Source organism: Lathyrus oleraceus, chromosome 5 (genome assembly GCF_024323335.1).
Source record: "Lathyrus oleraceus cultivar Zhongwan6 chromosome 5, CAAS_Psat_ZW6_1.0, whole genome shotgun sequence".
In the NCBI taxonomy this organism is placed as follows: domain Eukaryota; kingdom Viridiplantae; phylum Streptophyta; class Magnoliopsida; order Fabales; family Fabaceae; genus Lathyrus; species Lathyrus oleraceus.
Window position 1 is genome coordinate 189,631,314 of NC_066583.1, and position 20,247 is coordinate 189,651,560.

The following is a 20,247-nucleotide window of genomic DNA, read 5'->3' on the forward strand; positions in this document are numbered from 1 at the left end:
AAAGAGGAAATCATCAGAAAGTTTCGGGGTTCAAGAAAAGTAAAACAAAAAAAGTAATAATAATCCCCAGCGGATAGGTGGTGTTCAGGTCATGGTATCCATGTGTTACCATTTATTTTGGTATCCAGGTCAACGTTTCTGTTCCGGTATTCAGGCCGACTGTTTCCGTACCAGACGGATTTTTCTTTTGAGATTGCTTCTTCGCCGATTCTGACAGGCATTGGTAATTATTTCCCATCAGAGTGCAAATTGTTCGTCTGTTCTTGGTATTCAATCACTCTTCACCCTGATCATCTGAAAACCGAGGCTGTTCATATCGACAGGTTCACAGTGGATTGAATAGGGGCAGCTGTAACACCTCAAAATTTGCCCTCCTCTCTTGGGACTAGCTTAGCATGTTGCATTTCATCTTGTAGGTCATTAGTCATTGCATCTTTGCATATCATGTGGAAACATTGAGCAAGTCATCCTCCTAAGTCTTGCTCAGAAAATAAAGAGGTTAAGAAATGCAAGCCTGAGGGTTTTGTTGGATTGATCACTAATCATCTGAGGGTGTGCTTCAATTAGGGTTTCTTGGTTCCTCAAGGAGATTGATCATTATCTTGGTTGAAATGGTACATCACCATCATCATGGTTTTATCATCACCAAGAGGTTTCATTGTGCCTGATCAGATTCCTTGGGATTAGGGTTTTGACCTCTGGTCAACCCTAATCAGTTGAATTATGCCAATCAGGGTTTTTCAAGGAGATGAGGTCTTCATTGAGATGGGGATCATCATATGGTTTTATGGAGCTTGTATAAGCTAGGGTTTCATTTTGGAGCCATTTCATCAAGAGGTTGAGGCTCAAAATCATCTGTGCATGACCAAGTCAACAGAAGTCAACCACAAGTCAACTGTTGGATTTGGAGGTGGGAAGTGGTTAGAAATACTTCATTCATGTTCAAACAAGTCTCATTTGACATTTCAAACATCAATATTGAAGAAAATAAAGTCAGGACAAAACTTTCCAAAAATAGAAAGTGACCTGTAATTTGAAATTGCCAAAAATGGAAAGGTTTTCAACTTAAGATTACATCATCAAGAAAGCTTCAAATGAAATTTTGTTGAACATGAAAGTTGTAGATCTTTCTCTCCCATTTCCAAAAAGTCCAAGATCATCAATTTCTCATGTGTGGTTGAAGAGATATGATCAAAACTTGGCCAAGTGAACATGGAACTTCAAAGGGGCATAACTTTCAAACCATAAGGCCAAATGGAGTGGTTCTTTTTGCATTGTTCATGTCTCAACCTCTACTTACCAAAACATACATTACATGACATGCATTACATTCACATAAATATTTGAAAATTCAATTGATTTTTGGAGGGAAAAATAAAATTCAAAATGTGTGCATTATTTGAACATGGCATTACTTCCATTGGCTCCAAAATGGTTTTTTTGAGTGAAATTCAAGTCATACACGTGCACTGTTCACCCATAATCTCCATGCATAAGGAAAATATCAATTTTGCATGTGCACTTTGTTTTCACTAATCCAATTACCATTTGGCTAAGTGTGATTAAGGACATGATTAAGAGAGCATATAAAGCCCAAACCCTAACAGAATTTCAGGAGAACACCTCATAATTTTCAGATCTAGAATTTTTCATCAAACTTTTCTCTCATTTTTTCTTCAAATTTCTTCAAATCAAATCACATTTCCTTGCCTAATTCATCATCTGGAATCATCATAGAGCAAGATTGAAGGTAGATTCGAGAGATTTCGTGCAGTTTAAAGCATATTCAAAGCTTGAGTGCATCAATGGTGGAATCGAAATTATGTTGAATCAAGACCAATCGAACCTCAAGATCTCTTCCATTCACTTGTACAAGCTTGCTAGAGGAAGATTGAAGCCTTGCAAGGCCAGAAACACACGAATTACAAAGCTGCTCATCAAGAGGTCACAAATTCGATCCTCTTATTTCTTGAAATTGCTATGTGAATCTTGTAGATCTCTCTGTAGTGATCATGCTGAGCTTTAAATCACTAAAAACCATGCCATTTTGAGTGAGTTTCGATTGTTTGAAGTTTGATGCATGAACTTTGATTTGCTCGATTTGATCTTGTTATGGTGTTATATGCTTAGCCATGCGTTGATTCATGATGTACTTTGAAAGATCTACACATTCATGTATTCAATTTTAAAAACTGGAACAAAATTCCTTGATGATTGTTGAAGATTACTGTTCATACGTGTGTATTCTGGAGAAGACGATGCAGGACCTTTGGCAACGGTTTTTCTGGATTCCAAAGCGTGGTCTTAGGTTCGCTAGGGTTACGTTCCCATTGGCTGCATGTGATTGCCATGCAGCGCGCCAAATCCAATTTTAAAATCGTGCACGGTTCGAACCTTGGTTGTGTATATTTTCCAATGCTTCGCTTCATTTTTCTCCATGCTATCTCCACATGCTTCTTCATGCATTTTTAATTTTTCTTTAACTTTCAAAATTCATAACAAAATAAATAATGATCCAAAAAATGTGAGGATTTTTGCATTGAGTTTCTTTTTCTCTCTAGTTTTTTTGATGATAAAAATGGAAATTGTGCATGGCTGGTTTTTGTTTTGCCCTAGGGTTTGTGTATACATGTCCATTCTTGACATTGCCTTGCTAAAACATTTGTGAAATGCTCAATTTTCACCCAATGCTCATGAAATTTTACATGTAGAAACTAGACATCTTGCTGGATATTTTGGTGTTGAGTTTGCATTTTTATCAATTGCCGTTGCTGATTTATGATTTTTCTAAGTTAGGTGTGACAATTTGTGTCACACCTTGAGATGTCCAACTTGATTGATGAATTTGCCATGCCAAATGATCTCCAAATGTTCTGATTTTTTGTATGGTGCTTGATATGAATGTTGTGAATGCGCATGATTTTTTGTGGAAATTTTGTAATCATTTCTGATTTGATTGAGATTTTTCATATTGGATGGTCATTTTTGAGCTTTTGAAGTGTCTTGAACTTCAATCTTTTGTGAAATGCTTGTGCTTTATCCTATGAATGTGAAGTTTTGCACACTAATTCTAGACATGTTGAATGTGGTTTTGGCTTTGGTTTGAGGTTTTTACCTTTTACCATTTCTGTTTTAGGCTTGTGCTAAGTTGGTGTAACATTTGGTGTCATATTTGTGCTTGATTGATTGCCTTGCCTTATACAATTTGATTACCATGCCTAATGTTGTCCAAATGCTCTAATTTTTTGTGTGATAATCATGCTGTATGTTCTGTTTACCCATGAATTTTTCCAAAATTAATTGAATCATTTTTGATATATTGTGCATTTGTTCATTCTGTTGTCATAATGTGGTTCCAATGTGCATACCTTGCCATGTTTGGTTCATGAAATGAATTTGGTGAAGGATGTTGATATGGGATCTTTTGGATAATGTTCTTAATGGATTGAAGTTGGTTCATGTTGAGTTTCATGTTCTGTTTTGAATTTTTTCTCCCTCTTTGACCCTAGGCCTTGACCTAGTGGTTTGTCTCATCTTTGAGCTTTGATTTCAGGTTGAACATCCAGGTTATATGGTTCATGATGCTACCTCACTTGAGCATTTGATGCTCACTTTTGACTATTAACCTTGTGTGTTTTGTAGGGTTGTTAACTCATTTGAGTTTGACTTGTTGGCTTATGCCTTTGCTCATTGGGTTTGACTATTTGATATTCATGTTGTCTGTTTGTCTGTACAGTTGAACTGATTTGTTTGATGTTTCCACAGGTACATAAGTTGCTTAAGTTCATTTTGAACTTGCTTTTGCTTCGTTGCTTAACCACATAGGTATAACTCTCTGACTCTATGTAGTCTGGAAGACCTGTCCTGTTACTTGGGCAGGCACCTGTCTGAAGCCCTCCTTAAGAGGCAATGCTTGTGTATGTTTATTTTTGTGCCAAGCAGGAAAAGTCCTTTGATAAGGCAATTGGCAGATAAAAGAGATGTGCAATCCATCTCCTACTATTCAGTGTGTCATCCACTTTGCTCACACACCTTGTGTTGATGCATTGGGGATATTAACCCAAGATCTTTGTTGTGTCAGTCATATGTGGAGAAGAGTTCCAACTTTCTGAACTCCCACACTTTCATTTGTCTGAAGCTCTCCCAGGCCAGGGATAAGAGCTGTGAGGTCTTACCCTCACTTCCCATTTCATCTGTTTCACCCTAACTCTCAATGTTAGGGTTAAGAGCTAACTACACCCGATTCCAGTTGGCTTGTGTTTCACAGCCTAACCTTGTGTGAGCCCACTTTGTTTGTATGTAGTGTGTGCTAATTGTGTGTATGTTTGCTTTGCATGTGCTGTTTAGGATAGCTTGCTGCCTGTGCAAGTTAGATAGAAACCTCAACCTAGGACCATTGTGGATTGCATGATAACTATTAGGCTCGAGTCAGTCTCCCTTCTAGTTTGTCATTTCCCAGTCTCTGGTTAGGAGAAAGTTTCTCCCCTGTTAAGGGGAACTACGTTGCCCTGATCCTCATACCAGATAAGGTACGTAGGCCGGAGATCGTACGAGATCTCTCCGGGCACCCTTTTTCTTTTTTGTGTGTGTTTGCTTGACAGTTATTAGGCTCGAGTGTCAGACTCCCTATTAACTTGTTTGTTTGTTAACCTTCTTGTGTGTGTTAGGATATGGATGTAAGACCAGCGATTGGCTTTCCATATCTTATTGGTGTTTGTTGTGTGGAGTCTGACGTAAGTCCAGCGATTGGCAGTTGGTTTCCTGTGTGTGTTTGTTGGTTCGGAGTCTGATGTAAGTCCAGCGATTGGCATTCAGTTTCCATGTTTGCCTGTTTGTGTGTGTCTTGTTTCGGCGTGCGTGAGCCGAACTACGGTAGCTCTGATTCTCATTCCAGATGAGATACGTAGGCATAGGATGCGATATCCTAGCGAGCCCGTTCCCCTCTTCTCCCACCTGTGTTGTTTCTAGTGTGTGTGTGTGTGTGTGTGTTGTTTGTGAGCAGTTTTAGCAACCTTATTCCTTCCTTTTGAGCGTGGATCCCGTCGAGTACGACGGATGCGTAGGGGTGCTAATACCTTCCCTTGGCATAACCGACTCCCGATCCCATCTCTCTTTGGTCGCGAGACCATGTCTTTTCCAGGTTTACTTCGAGCGTTTCCTTTCCCTCTTTTGGGATAAATAACGCACGGTGGCGGCTCTGTTTGTTTTGTTTTAGCCCGCCGGTTGTTTTTCGCGGATGCGACAGTGCTGTTGAAAACCCTAGCGCCTGAACCAGATGACCGGAACAGTGTTTCCGGTCATCTTCTCCGACCATACTCCGGCGAGCATCATTAATAATTTTTCCAGAATCAAGCATGGCATATATGGTTGGAAAGGTCTCGTTGAGAGGAACACGAATATCCTAATCAAACAACCTAAAACTCCCTAGATTCTCTGGATCGAACGAAATAAAATTCATGCACTAAACTTTAAATCCATGTAACTCATTCAATATTCATCCATTTTTAATTCTACAACTATCAGAATCATCAGCATTCAAAGACCTACAAGATCATGGCAATAGAATTAAGAATAGTGAGATTCAATTTCTAACCTCTTTGAAGAGCAGTGACCTGATTTCTTAGATTCAAGCTCCAACAATGTCCAGATCCACTCCTAAGCTTGTGTATGGAAGCTTTATGCACGAATTGATGCTTGAATCCACTTGTATGCAGCTTAATCTTCAAGTTCCATGTTCATCTTCAAGCTTGGTGTGTGCATGATCCTTGTCCAATTTCTTCAATCCAGTGCTTGATTCCTACTAAATGATGATCAATGAACACGAATATGCAAGAAAATTGAGGTGTTATGTGAAGAATTTTCAAATTTGGAATGAGAGAATTTTTGGAGGGAAAACCAATTTCTAGATCTAGAATGTGTAATCTGAGCAAAACAGTTACAATTAAGCTTTTATATGCTGTGTTAATTACCATGTTAATCACAATTAGGCTTGGCTAATGGAAAATTAATGAGAAATGAGGTGTATGATCAAAAATGCAAATGTGAGGTACATGGAGCAATACGCACGTGAACAATGCACATGCAAGGTGTATTTTCACTTAAAATCATCTAATGAACCACATAGAAGTGGAATTTTGCATGTATGATCAATAGAATTAGAATTCTCCATTTTCCCTCCAAAATGTTCATGCATGGACAAATGATTATGTGATTTTATTTCATGCAATACAATGGTAGATTTGGAAAATATCGGTCAAGACAAGAATTTTGCAAAAAGAGTGACTCCATTTGGAATTTTGTAGCCAAAGTTATGCCATGTTGAACTTCCATGCACACTTGATGATCATTTGCTCATAACTTCTCAACCATTCATCAGATGCTCATGATCTTGGACTTTTTGGAAATGGGAGAGAAAGATCTTCAACTTTCATGTTGAACAAAATTTCATTTGAAGCTTGTTTTATGTTGGAAAGTCAAGTTGAATGTGAACCAAAAACTTGTCATTTTTGGAAACTTGAAATTACAGGTCACTTTCCATTTTGGGAAACTTTTGATTTGACTTCAAAATCTTCAAGGTAGATGTTTGACATGATGAATAGGCCTCTTTTGAACATGAATGAAGTGTCTCAAACCATTTCTCCACCTTAAAGCCCTCAGTTGACTGCACAGTTGACTTGTATGGGCCTTAGATGACCTGAAAATGCACTGATGACTTTGGACCTCTACCACTTGGTAAAGTTGCTGCAAAATGAACCTTGTCTCATATAATCTCTTTAGAATAATCACGTGGCCTTCATCTCAAGGAAATACTTGCTCTTTTGCACTGAGGAATTCTCTTGATGCCAGTGCTGACTGCCAAGATGCAATGCAATATGTAATGTTAAAATGACCTAAAAAATGAAATGAATGCATGAATGGGGGGTGCAAATTTGAGGTGCTACATATATCTAATTCCATTATGAAACCCAAACATGATTTAACTTGGTATTTTTCTGATAACTTTGTAAAAGTTCATCTTTCTAACCAAGTGTTTCAGGAACAAGGCTTGTTCAAGTTCTAATATATGCTCTAGTGAATCAAGTTGAACTTTCGCTCTGAAATCATGCTATGAAACCAATTATGGCTGAGACATAAGTTATACTATCATGAAGCTGAAAGCTTATGTAACCAGGTATATGAAAGCTCTGATAAATCATGCTCTGTGATGAGGCTGATAACCAGAATTTTTGACACTCAAACAAGGACATTGTATAAGCTAATTATGAACCCAAGCTGATGCATTATGGAAAGCTACTTCATCCATGTTCACAAGGCTTATGTCATATGAAGATATCAATCAGATTTTAACCAAATGTATTACTTTATGAAAGAGAGTAACTACCAGGATTTTGCCTTATGGGAAGTTATTTCTTTCATGCTTATTAAAATGTTTATATGTGTTAATATTTCTTTTAAGTCTTAAGTTCAAGGGGGAGCTTACAAACCTCACTCTGATATTTTTATATGATTAAACTAAGTAAAAATTGTTCATCAAAATACATGGTTTTGTCATCATCAAAAAGGGGAAGATTGTTAGAACAAGATTTGGTTATGCATCTTACCTTTAGTTTTGATGATAACAATGCATTATTTCTTAGAGAACAATTTTGTATACTAATGGTTTTTTTGTCTAGTGTGTAGATTTTGCTAACAGGTTCTAACTCTGAAGAAATGATGTGTGACATCATGAAATTGAACCAAGATCAACAATAACAAAAAATGATAAAAACCCTAATCCAAGTAATATTGAAAATTTAAAGAATAACCTAAAGTTAATCTCCTAATTTTTCTCACACTTGAATTCTAATTAAAGTAACAAGCCTTAAAAAACATTAAAGGGTAATCATCTCCTAATTAAAAACTAAGAGAATTAATAAAAGAAATAATTAAAAGGAATCCTGCAAGGTGGTGCAGTGTTAAAAAAAATGGTGGAAATGAGTATTAGGGTGAAATCCCCTTTATTGAGGACCAAAGTGTAAGACCCCAATTTTGATCCTAAGACCCCTCATGTTATCTCATCATATGCATTAGCATTGGGATCACACCTTGGCATCCCCCTTACCCCTCATTCATTGGGTTTGCATTGGGAGAGATCACCAAGCACATTTGATTGTATCATACTTTGTATTTTATCATCTTTACTAACCAAAATACCAAAAAATATGTCTTTGTATAAACTAACTCTTTTGTAGGTAGGGCTTATGCCCACCTTTGATCTATCAAGCTCACATCTAGGGTTTAAGACCCTCAAGGCAAGGAGCTCAATAAAAATTGGTTTACTATGGATCTAAGCATCATATATTAATCCCCATGATATTTACATGTTATTTTGATCAATAAATCATCAAGAGTTTGGAGTTGGTTTGCTTTGGAAACCCTAATTCATCTGGGTATCTTGTGTAACTTCTTCAACAAGCTTCTTCACCAATTGATCAAATATTACAAGGGATACTTAAAATTCCATCATCTTATTCATATATGATCCTCCATGAGTCCCAAAAGTCAAGAGAATGGCAAGCTATCAAGTTGGTTCATGGTGGTTGACCAGAGGAATTCATCTGATCAAAACTGGGGTTCCCTAGACCCTATATCCTACAATTTTTATCATATGAAAATGATTCCAAGATCAAAGTTACTTTAAATGACATTGCAAACAACTTTCATGTTGAGGTATAGATCTAGTTTTGCTTGGAAAGTCATTTTTTATGGTGAAAGATTATAGATCATTTTGTCTAAACCCTAATTTGGAGGTCAACTTCCCAAGCCCATAACTTGCTCAATTTTTATGAGATGAAAGATTTCCAAGTTGCACAATAAAATTCAAGATGTCTAATTCAACTTTGATGTTTGTAGGAAGAAAAAATTCAACTTGTATGTGCATGTGATATGAGGATACATTATAGGTCATTTTGGACCAATGCCATTAAACAAGTGATTTTCCCCAACTTCAAAAATGCATAACTCCTTAACATTAAATCCAAATAAGGTCAAATTTGTTACCATTTTGAAAGACTTTTATAGAGCTAAAACTTTGATGAAGGAAGGTTTCTCATTTGAAGCTCACATAAAAAGTAAGCCAAGGTGGAATAAGTGAACATATGGCTTGACACTTAGAATTTTTTTTGACATGTTTGATTTTCCCAACTTCCACCTCAAAATTCATCATGATCCAAACTTCAAATGAAAAAGTGTTCAACATGAAAATTCTTCCTCTTGATCTATCCTTTCCAAAAAGTCCAATTTCATCCCATTTGGACAAGATATGAGTGACCTGCGCATGGCTTAAACATTGGATCATCATTTGGAATAAGTGAACTTGAACCTTCCATACACAAATGCATAGCTTTCCAACATGACTTCAGCATTGTTTGTACTCAATTATGGACCAGAAGGAGTGATTACATGGGCCTATCACACGCCCATGCACCCATGCAATGTACATTGCTATTTTTGGATCTTCATTTCAAGTGTGTAAATATCAATCCATATGGCTATAAATAAAACCCATTGCCATCAGAATTAAGGACCCTGCGCGCCAACTTTGATTCCCAACCTTCAAACCCTCTCATTCAAAGGATAATCTTGAGATTTTCCATTGGAAATTGAGTTTGAATCTCCACTGTTTTAAGATTCAAAACTCCAAGAGTCCTGTGCCTTTTGTTCATCCAATTCCACTCCATCAAGTGTCCTGAGCAAGATCAATAGCAAGCAAGAGCAAGATCGACTGAATACAAACCTGCATTAAAGGTATTTTCCAGAAATTTTCATCTCTTAAATTCTCACTCAATTCTCCATAATTCTTCTTGATCTTTGGTTGTCTGAAGTCCTACCAATGTAGGAAACAAGATTGAGTTGCTTTGAGGTCAAATCGAAGCAACTCAAATCATACACCTCAAAATTTAACTCCATGTATCTTTCAATATACTTGGAGTTAGGAGAAATTGAGGCCATATTCAAGCTCCTGGGCATTTTTACTTTAAATTCATGTCCTTCTTTTTAATTTTGGTGATGGTTGTGAGTGAGCCAGTCCGGTGAAGCTCACCGGAGAAGGAGACCGGAGCTTTGGCTCTGGTGGTGTGCTGTCATTCATCTGAGCCACATGATCCATTTCAAACGTTTTAATCTCGTGCCTTGGTTTTGCATACCATCCATACAATGCTTTGACTTGTGTCCACCATGAAACGCGCACTAGCAGCCACATGATCTGACACCTCAATTAAAGAGGGAGATCAAGTGGTCCACGTGTTTTCCTATTTTCTGATTTTTCATTTTATTTGGTTTATTTTCATTAATTCATATTAACTTTAATATTGATCCAAAAAATATGAGAGTTTCACCAAAAAATTCTAAATAAATTCCTCTTTCATTTTCTGAATTAAAATTATTTTTTGGATCATTATTAATATTTTTCATGATTTAATTTTTTGTGTGATTATTTTTAATTGTTTAAAAATAGTTTTAAGTTTCCAAAATTAATGGAATTTTTTCTCCAAGGTCTTTTGACCTTGTTTGACCTATGATAAATCTCATTACCATTTATTTGGTGTTTTGATGAGGTTTTACGATTTTGACCAACCATAATTTAATTAAATGCATTATTTAATTGATTTTAATTGTTTAAATGCAAAATAAATTGTGTTGAGCTTTTGATATTGACTTGTTGAGTTTGACTTGTGTTGTTGGGCCTTGGTCAAGGTTGATTTAACTTTGTTGAGTTAAAATCATTGGATTTAGGGGATTGATGAAATGGACATTTCATCTCCCAAAATGAATGAATGATTTTAATTTGATAAAAGTCCTCCTTTGACCAATTTGTGTTGATTCCATTTCCCCTCCCTCTTTATCTCAATACCATTCTCTTCTCATTCATTTCATGGACCTATGATGTCTCTACATCCTAAGGCTAGTTGATTGCAAAATCAACATAAGTGTGGATGAGATTAGGTCCACCCCTTTTGCATATTCTTTTAAGTGTGGTATGTTTTAGGAGTATGGTTCATAATACCATATCTCTAACATGCATTAACACTAAAATTTCTATTCCCCGACCTCAAATAGTTGTGACTTCTACATAAGTCCAATTACGATTGCTTAACATAGCGCTAAATTGTTGACACAAAAGGCATATCATTCTAGTAAGTGAGATTGTAAGTCTCCCCTCTTTCATGGTATTGTGTGGAAACTTGGCCTTTTTTCCTTCCTTTGGAAGATGTCTTGATTTAAGGATCCATGCTTATGAATAGTGGGTTGAGTGTTCTCCAAAGAATGACTTAAACAAAAGCAAAAGCAATACTAACTTCTAATCAACTAACAACTAACATTTAATTTCAAGTCATTTACTTTTATGCACTTTAATTTTAAGTCTTTATTCATTTTCCATTATTCATACCATTCAACTTGTTTACTTTAATGCCATTTTCACTTTGCTCATTTGAGTCTCATTTGGTGATTATATTGTGATTGTATATACTTGTTTGTTTTTGTGGTCTTTTGACCTTAATATACATAATAACAACAAAAACCCTAAAAGATATTTGTGTGGACTATTGGTTTGATCTGAGGTATTGGACTTAGAATTAGGCAACACTCCCTATGCAAAAGGACTTCACCAATGCCAAATTTCATGAAACCAAGTGCTTGTGATCTGAAAATTCATCTGAAGCAAGTATTGTGATCCCATATGAGTTCATCTGCTACATGGTCCTATTGAAGCTGTTACTTTGAACCTGTGCCTAATGCCTATCTTTGAATTCATATGATACATGGGAGATTATGAAGGAGATCATGAAGTTTCTAAGCTTGGATGTGGCTATCTTTATTTGAGGTCCTGCTCTTCATCTTGCTATTTGTGTATTGATATTGCTTGACTCTAAAGTCCAAGGGAAGTTTGGGTTTCTATATGACATTCTTGTCTATTGGATTGCAGCCCATTGGTCAGATCTTTTCAACTCTTAACTTTTAAAAAATTCTTAGAATTAGTCTCTTCATCTCTTCCCTACTTATTTAATTTCAAATCTCTCCCTCCTTTCAAAATCTTCTTTGTTGGTGATTTCTAAACTTAGACCATATTGCAAATTAGAAACTTTGGCCTTATGCCATTGAATTTTTAAACTCTTTTCTTAATCAAATTTGTAAATGAACTTAATTATACTTGACTTAAAATTTCAAAAGACAAAAATAACTAACACTCATTCAAACTTTTTAGACCTTTTGTGCCTTTGTTAAAACTTAAATTTTTGTTAAAAGCAATGCATCCACTTTGAAATTGTTACCACGAACTACGATGTTTTGATCCCACATTTTATGTTGGTACGTAGGCACAAGTTCGAAGGTCTTATCAAACACAAAAATATAATTAATGAATTCTTTTCTCATCCCTCCACTCTATTTATTGCAAACATCATTTTATACCAAAACACATATGCACACAAAAAAAGGGCTCCTTAGGAGTACCTAGGACACTTTGGGTGCTAATATCTTCCCTCTATGGAACCAACCCCCTTACATGTAATCTCTGGAATTTTATTAGTTTTGATTTGAAAACATCTTATTTTTGGGTTTTGTTCGTACTTTTTGCTTTTCCCTTGGAAACAATAAAAGCACGGTGGCGACTCTGATTGAACTGACGTCTAGCTTATCCATAGCTTGATGGTCATGAATTTACCGCAACATAAAGGCTATTATTTTTTTTTTATTCTTTATTTTAGCTTCTAAAAGGGGGGGGGGGGGGTGCACGGATCCTAAAAGGGTTTGAAGAAGAAGAATGGGACTTGGGATTAAACCTAGACCATGAAAGAAAAAAAGAAAGGCATAAGGGTTTGGACTTAGCCTCATTTCCCTCATACTCGCACTCTTCCTCATCTTGTCTCTCTTTTATTCCCAGGCCATCGAAAATAACATTTGCCGCACTGGAAATTTCCATTGGCGGAGGCGGAGCTCAGACACGGCCAAAACCTAACCTATTTTGTTTGCTTCTCTCCCCTCTACTACAATCCTGCCTTCAGCTTGTCCATAAGCTAAACAACAACTTTGTATCTCACCAAAAATTGAAACTCTAAAAATTTCTAAACTTTAATTAAATACCAAATAGCTATGGAATCGAGCAATTGGAAGAGGGATAAGGCTCAACAAGCTAAAAACATAATATGGTATAAAGAATCAAAAGAAAAGATGAAGAATTGGAGCTCGTGTTTACCTGCGGAATGAAGGAGGGTTTCAGTGCTTGTTGCAAGATGATGGGAACAAAAAAATAGGGAAGAGGCTCCAATGCTCAGGTAAGAAACTCGTTTAACTACAACTTCAATTTTATTCTTCTCGATTCCCTTTTTCTTGAAATTTGGTTGAACCTCCGTTGTGGAGTGTTGCTGTTAATTGTTGTTGTTGCGATGTGAAATTAGGGAATATAATAGGGTAGAGGTAGAGGTTAGGTTGATGAAGATGATGAAGGGTTGATGAAGAGAGTGATGATTAAGGGAATAAGGTTTTAGCACATCCTCACTCAAAGTTCAAGGATGAAACTTTGAAGAGGACTGATGCGAGTGCTTTAGTGAGTAAGTGGTGAGGATTAGAGAGATTTTTCAACAGGGTAATGTTAGGGTAGATAGAATTGTCTTTTTTTATAGTGAAAAGTGAAGGGCTTTCATAGTGAGTGGAACACTTTGGAGGTTAGAAATGGAGGGAATTTCTATTAGAAAGTAGTTACAAATGAATGGATGTGAGCCCTTAGATGAGGATCCTAGTGAAAGTTTAATCAATGGTTAAAAGGGATTGAGAAATTTGTAATGATTTGTGTTAGTTGGAATGAGAGATTGTAAGTGTATTTGTGCTTCTTTGCAACTGAGTATAGTGTAAAATATGAAGTTAAAATGTGTTAGTTTGTTAGTTGTAGGTTGTTAGGATTCAAAAAGCAATTTGGAGGGAAATTAAGTGCATGGGAATTTAGGTCATTTTATAGGTGCCACGTGTCAGGGGGTTGGGCATTCAATTACATGTTGGTTAGAGATGTGTCTCAAAGTCAGTTAGGTGGTTTTGTTTTAGTTAGTGAGGTTATTTAGGCTTTGCTTAACATGTGAGGTCTTTGGCCATGTATGCAAGTTTATGTATCATGTGATTTTCATGATTGTAGGAATGCATAACTTGGCATTAGTTTTATTTGGACATATCATTGTCATGCTTATGATGCATCCGTTATGGCATAATAGTGTGTGTATATGGACAATTTGTTATATGTTTATTGGATAAGTTTGTGATGCAGGGCATGTTTGGGAATTTGTGTATGCCAACTATTCTGGACTGGCCAACATAGTACCATGGTGTTAAATTATGCAAGTATGATTGTTAGGTAGTGATGCATTTTTCTATATACATACATGTTACACAATATTATATAGATGATACTTCATGCTTGCCTTGTTTGATTCTAAGATGACTGCATCTACTATAGCCATGTCATGATGTAGTGCTTATGAATAAGTCTATGAATGCATGGTGTACTGATGCCTGGTTTTGATGCAGGTTATACATGGGTCATGGCATGTTTTAGTAGGTTTGACTATGGTACATCATGGTTGTCTAACATGGGGGATACAGGTACAAATGAAGGTACACTTTGGCATGGCATGTTATGGAATTCTGGACACAGAGGAAATTTGGATGAAGATAACTTGAAGGTTTAACAGGAAGTAGGTATGAAGATTAATGGTTAGGTTTTGGTCAATTATTTGACCAAAAAGTCAACAGTTGAACAAAAGTCAATTGTGGGTATTGAGTTTTCATGTAGTTTTCAATTGTGAAATGCTTTCCTTGTATTTTGAATATTGTAATGAATTTTGGTATTTGTATGGAAATGTTGACTTTGTAATGAGTATGTTGACTTTTGTACCTTATACTTCAAGTAATGGATTTGATTTGTATTTTCCCATCCATTTTGTAATTTAAATTTGAATGAATCCACTTGTATCAAAAGTTGATAGCCCAAGTTAAAGTAGAACTTCACAAGACTTGGTCAACTGTTTGACCAAAAGTCAATAGTTGAGGAAAAGTCAACTATCTCATGAATATCTTCCAAATATTTCTTTTTCATGATGTGTATTAATACAATAAACATCTCTTGAATATGAATGAAAATGATTCCATGGATTAGGTCAAAAGTCAACTACAAAGTTGACTTTGACCAAAAAGTCAAATGCATCATAATATCTTCTTTTCTAAGAAAACACATCAAGAAACCCAAATCCATGAGTCTTACCATAGAACAAAACCTTGATCTAACAACATCCAATGGAACTCACAACGTCTTGCATCATAAATCATAATAGAGAATCAATTTAATCATCTGGTTAAAATACAAATTTTGAGACAATCCAATTGCTACCATGAACCCTTTGAACTAATGAATGAATGGTTGCATGCAAATGAATGAATGATTTATCCTAAAATGAATGATTACTAGGAACATATGCAAATGAATCAATAAATTGTAATCCAGATGAATTGAATGAAGTAAGGCAGATTTTGAGGTATGACACTTACTAATCTATCACTTGGTACTTAAAACTTACATGTATACCTGCATGTGACATCATGTGTTTTTAGCCGTCAAGTTTTTGGCGCCATTGTCGGGGAGTGTGTCAAAGATAACATTTTGATTTTGTAGTAAAACATTATTTATTGTTAAACGAGCATTTGAGCTTCTGATGTTTTCTATACTTTGGTGACACAACATGTGCTTTTCTCTTGCATGCACAGGTTATTAAATACGATCTATACAAGTGATCCTGGACCTGAAAGGACTTTCAGATTGTTGAGAAGATTCCAATCTACTCGACCTTTACCAGGGAGACCTCCTCTATTTCTTGTTGTTGACATAGAAGTGGAACCAGATGAAGTAGAAGGAGTCATGGAATATAATGATATCATTGCCACTGCCAATGACAGAGCATGCAACATCAAAGACTATGTTGTATTTGATCCAAATGTCGTGAATACATGTATCATTAGACCATATATTATTATGGTCAAACTTGAGTTTAAACCAATAATGTTTCAAATGTTGGAAGCCATTAGTCAATACTCAAGTGATGCAAATGAAGACCCACACCTACACTTAAGATAATTCTTAGAAGTTGCAAGTAACTTCAAGATTCCTGGCATATCAGGTGATGCCTCCAGATTGAGATTATTACCTTATTCCTCAAGAGATCGAGCCAAAAGTTAGTTGAACTCTCTAGAACCAAATTCAATTTCCACATGGAAAATTTTAGCTGATTTTTTTTTGTTAAATGCTTTCCGCCTGACACGAACACCAAGATGAGGAATGAGATTACTTCATTTAGACAAGGATATGATGAATCCTTATTTGACGCGTTGGAAATATTTAAAGAGATTTTGAGGTAATGTCTCTACCATGGTATACCAAATTGTAATTGTATCCAACTCGAAATATTCTATAATGGATTGGTACCATCTTCTCAAAATATGTTAGATGCGTCAAGTGGTGGAGAGTTTCTATCAAAATCTTATGAATAATGTTATAAGTTGATTAAAATATCACGACCAACACTAATTAATGTCCTGTTACAATAGTTGTTATTATATCCACTCCAAAGAAACCATATGTAGTTAATGTAGTTTCTAAGTCTACACCATTTGCTGCTCAAGTGGCTCATATTCACCAGATAATGAAAAATATGATGACTACTCCTGATGTGCCAGTAGCAGAACTTGTCAAGGTAGTAACTAACACATCAGAGGTTACATGTGTCCATTATGGGGGTTCTCACTTATTTGGATATTTATCATCAAATATTATCTTTGTGAACTATGTTGGCAATAAAATTACAACACTTATAACCCTAGTTGGCGTAATCATCCCAACTTCTCATGGAGCAATAATAAAAAACAACTTACAAGCCCCGCAAGCACTTCAAATTCCACATGTTTTTTTGCACCAAACTATGTTGTGGATAATCAAGGGAGTAACTAGTTTGATCTTTTTTTGAAATCCTTCATTCAAGAGACCAAGAACCAATTTCAAGCTCAAGGAGTTAGCATTAAGAACTTATAGAATCAAGTAGGGAAAATTTCTTCAGCACTTAGTTCAATAACTATGGGAGCACTTCTAAGCTCCACTTAAACTCCAACAACTACCTCTAGATTCAAGAGTATTAAAACATGCAAGGTCATCAAGTTAAGAAATGGAAAGGAATATGAAGGATCAACATAAATGAGAGAAGAATCACCAAAAGAGACTCTGATTACCCCTAGCATTTCAGAGGGGGGAGTATCTGAATCTACATAAGATACACCTATGATGGAGCCTACTAAAGGAATTATGAAAGCTCATAGCATGATATCCAACCCATATAATTAGCCAATTAACACGCCATAGGTTGATGGAGATTTATGGAGATTTTGAAGCAGCTTCACATCAACAAACCATTTATTGATGCATTTCAACAAATACTAAACTACTCCAAATTCGGGAATTTTGTTCTTACAAAAAGGAAGAGAGTGGGAGAATTTGCCACTATGGCACTCACTCATGAGTGCAATCAATTTGTTCAAGGAAAACTCCCGCATAAGATAAAGGATCCTAGAAGCTTTACTATACCATGCAATATTGGAGAGTCTTTTTGTGGTAGACAATTGTGTGATATTGGGCCAAGTATTAACCTTATTCACTTATTCATCTTCAAAAAGTTAGGAATTCGAGCTGCTAGACAAACCACCATCACACTTCAGTTAGTTGATCAAAGTATTTCTTACTCACAAGAGAAGATTGAAGATGTATTGGTGAAGGTTGATAAGTTTATATTCCATGCATACTTCATTATTATGGATTTTTGTGCTGACGAGGAAACTCCCATCCTATTGGGAAGATCTTTTCTTGCCACATGAAGGACCTTGATAGACGTGGAAAGAGGAGAACTGACTATGAGAGTCAATGGGCAATAAGTTGTGTTTAATATTTTAAATGCATTAAAGTATCTGGAAGAAGAAGTTGATGACTGCTCATTGATCTGTATTTGGGAAACGGTGGTTCACAGGAATTTGACCAAATACAAAAATAACTTAGAACAATAATTGGGCAAGTTAGACAAAGATGAACCATTAGATGAAGGAATCTTAAATGGACCATTGCACAAGTTTAAAGAAACAAGAGAACCTATGGAGATATTTAAGATTACAATTATAGAAAATAAAAACAATGCTCCATCCATAGAAATACCCCTTGAATTGGAACTTTAGTAACTTCTTGCTCACTTATAATATGAATACTTGGAGGCGTGACAAGAGTTATCAGTCATCATTTCTACTGACTTATCTGATGAGCAGGGGTATCAACTCCTGACACTTTTGAAGAAACATAAAAGGCTATTGCTTGGAAAATTTCTAACATCAAAGGGATTAGTCCAACGGTGTGCATGCATAGAATATTGTTGGAAGATAATGCCAAGAATAGTATTGAGTCAAAGAAGGTTGAATCCCATTATAAAGGAAGTGTTGAAGAGGGAGATCATAAATTAGTTAGATGCTGGAATCATTAATCACATCACTGATAGTGCATGGATGAGTCCTATCCAATATGTTACAAATAAGGGTGACATGACGGTCATTTAAATTGAGAAGAATAAGCTATTTCATACAAGAACTGTCATCGACTGAAGGATATGCATGGACTATAGGAAGCTGAACAAAGCAACGTGAAAGGACCATTTTCCTTTCCCATTTATTGATCAAATTTTGGATAGGTTGGATGGTAAAGAATTTTATTGTTTCCTTGATGGTTACTCAGGGTACAATCAAATTGCCATTGCTCTTGAAGACCAAGAAAAGTAAACTTTTACATGTCTTGTGGAACCTGTGCTTTTAGAAGGATGTCACTTGGACAATGTAATGCTCCAACTACCTTTCAACATTACATGATGGCAATATTTTCATATTTGATTGAGTGCTTAATGGGGGTGTTCAAGGATGGTTTTTATGTCTTTGGAGAATCATTTAAGAGATGCATGGACAGTATGGATATGGTGCTTACTAGATGTGAAGAGAGAAATCTTGTTCTGAATTGGGAGAAATGTGATTTCATGGTAAAAGAAGGAATTGTTTTGGGGTACAAAATTTCAAGGAGAGGATTAGAGGTGGACCAAGAAAAGGTGGAAGTTATAGAGAAGCTACTTCCATCTATCAACATTGAAGGAATACGAATTTTCCTTAGCCATGCTAGATTTTATAGAAGATTCATCAAGGACTTCTACAAAATAACAAAACCCTTATGTCAACTATTGCAGCATGATGCTTCGTACGTCTTCTGTCAATAATGTGAGAGGGTATTAAATTTATTAAAGCAAGCTTTAATTTCAGCACCTATTATGAAGACTGTTGACTGGACTAAGCCATTTTAGCTTATGTGTGATACAATTGATTTTGCTATTGGAGATGTGTTGAGACACATACACAACAAATTTTTCCACGCCATTTACTACGCTAGTAAAACACTTATTAAAGCTCAAATCAATCACACCACTACTGAGAAGGAGCTGCTGGCAGTGGTATTTAAATTTGACAATTTCATATCATGCCTGGTGGAAACTAAAGTGATAATGTATGTCGTGGCATGAAAAATGACCACGAGCGCTCGCATGCTCGAGATAATAACAGAGTCCCCGTCAAAGTTTATTTATTCCAAAAGGAAAGGAAAAATATCAATAAAACCCTTAAAATAAAAATAAAATGGTCGTCGCAACCAAATTCAGGTTCGGGAGTCAATTATGCAAGGGGAAGGTATTAACACCCCTCGCACCCGTTGTACTCAACGTGAACCATTCAGTTAACTTTACGAATAAAGTGTTTACTTTTGATATTTGATTTCTTTAAAAGTTTTTTTAGAGAAAAAAGAGAAGGATTAAAAATAAGATTTTTTATTAGGGTACCTGACGAGACGTTGAATCTCGCTCTTACATATCACCAAGTGGGATGGGGAACTCAAGGCTACATAATTATATGTAACAAATGTTTGTTGGTTGGTCGATTTTAGCGAAAGGTACTTAGCCGCATTCGAGCAGAGAACATTTGCTTGCTACCCAAAATATGGAGAAGTGAACATTGGCATCACGTCAGAATGTACAACATAACTTGGAATCTCATAGAGTTATGTTCTCATCGCATTCGAGCGAAAAGCATTCTAACTTCTTGTGTAAGGTAGGA

At 35.9% G+C, this 20,247-nt stretch overlaps 1 protein-coding gene and 1 non-coding gene across 2 annotated transcripts; one reads left to right on the forward strand and one right to left on the reverse strand.

Annotated features, from left to right (window-relative positions):
• Positions 1-16,344: 16,344 nt before the first annotated feature.
• LOC127089704 (small nucleolar RNA R71) lies at positions 16,345-16,451 on the reverse strand. The gene has a single exon (XR_007791262.1). It is a non-coding gene; the product is annotated as a small nucleolar RNA R71 (small nucleolar RNA).
• A 991-nt stretch (positions 16,452-17,442) lies between these two features.
• Positions 17,443-17,937, forward strand: LOC127079623 (uncharacterized). The gene has a single exon (XM_051020004.1). The coding sequence runs from the start codon at positions 17,443-17,445 to the stop codon at positions 17,935-17,937; it is 495 nt and encodes a 164-aa protein (XP_050875961.1).
• The last annotated feature ends 2,310 nt before the right edge of the window (positions 17,938-20,247 follow it).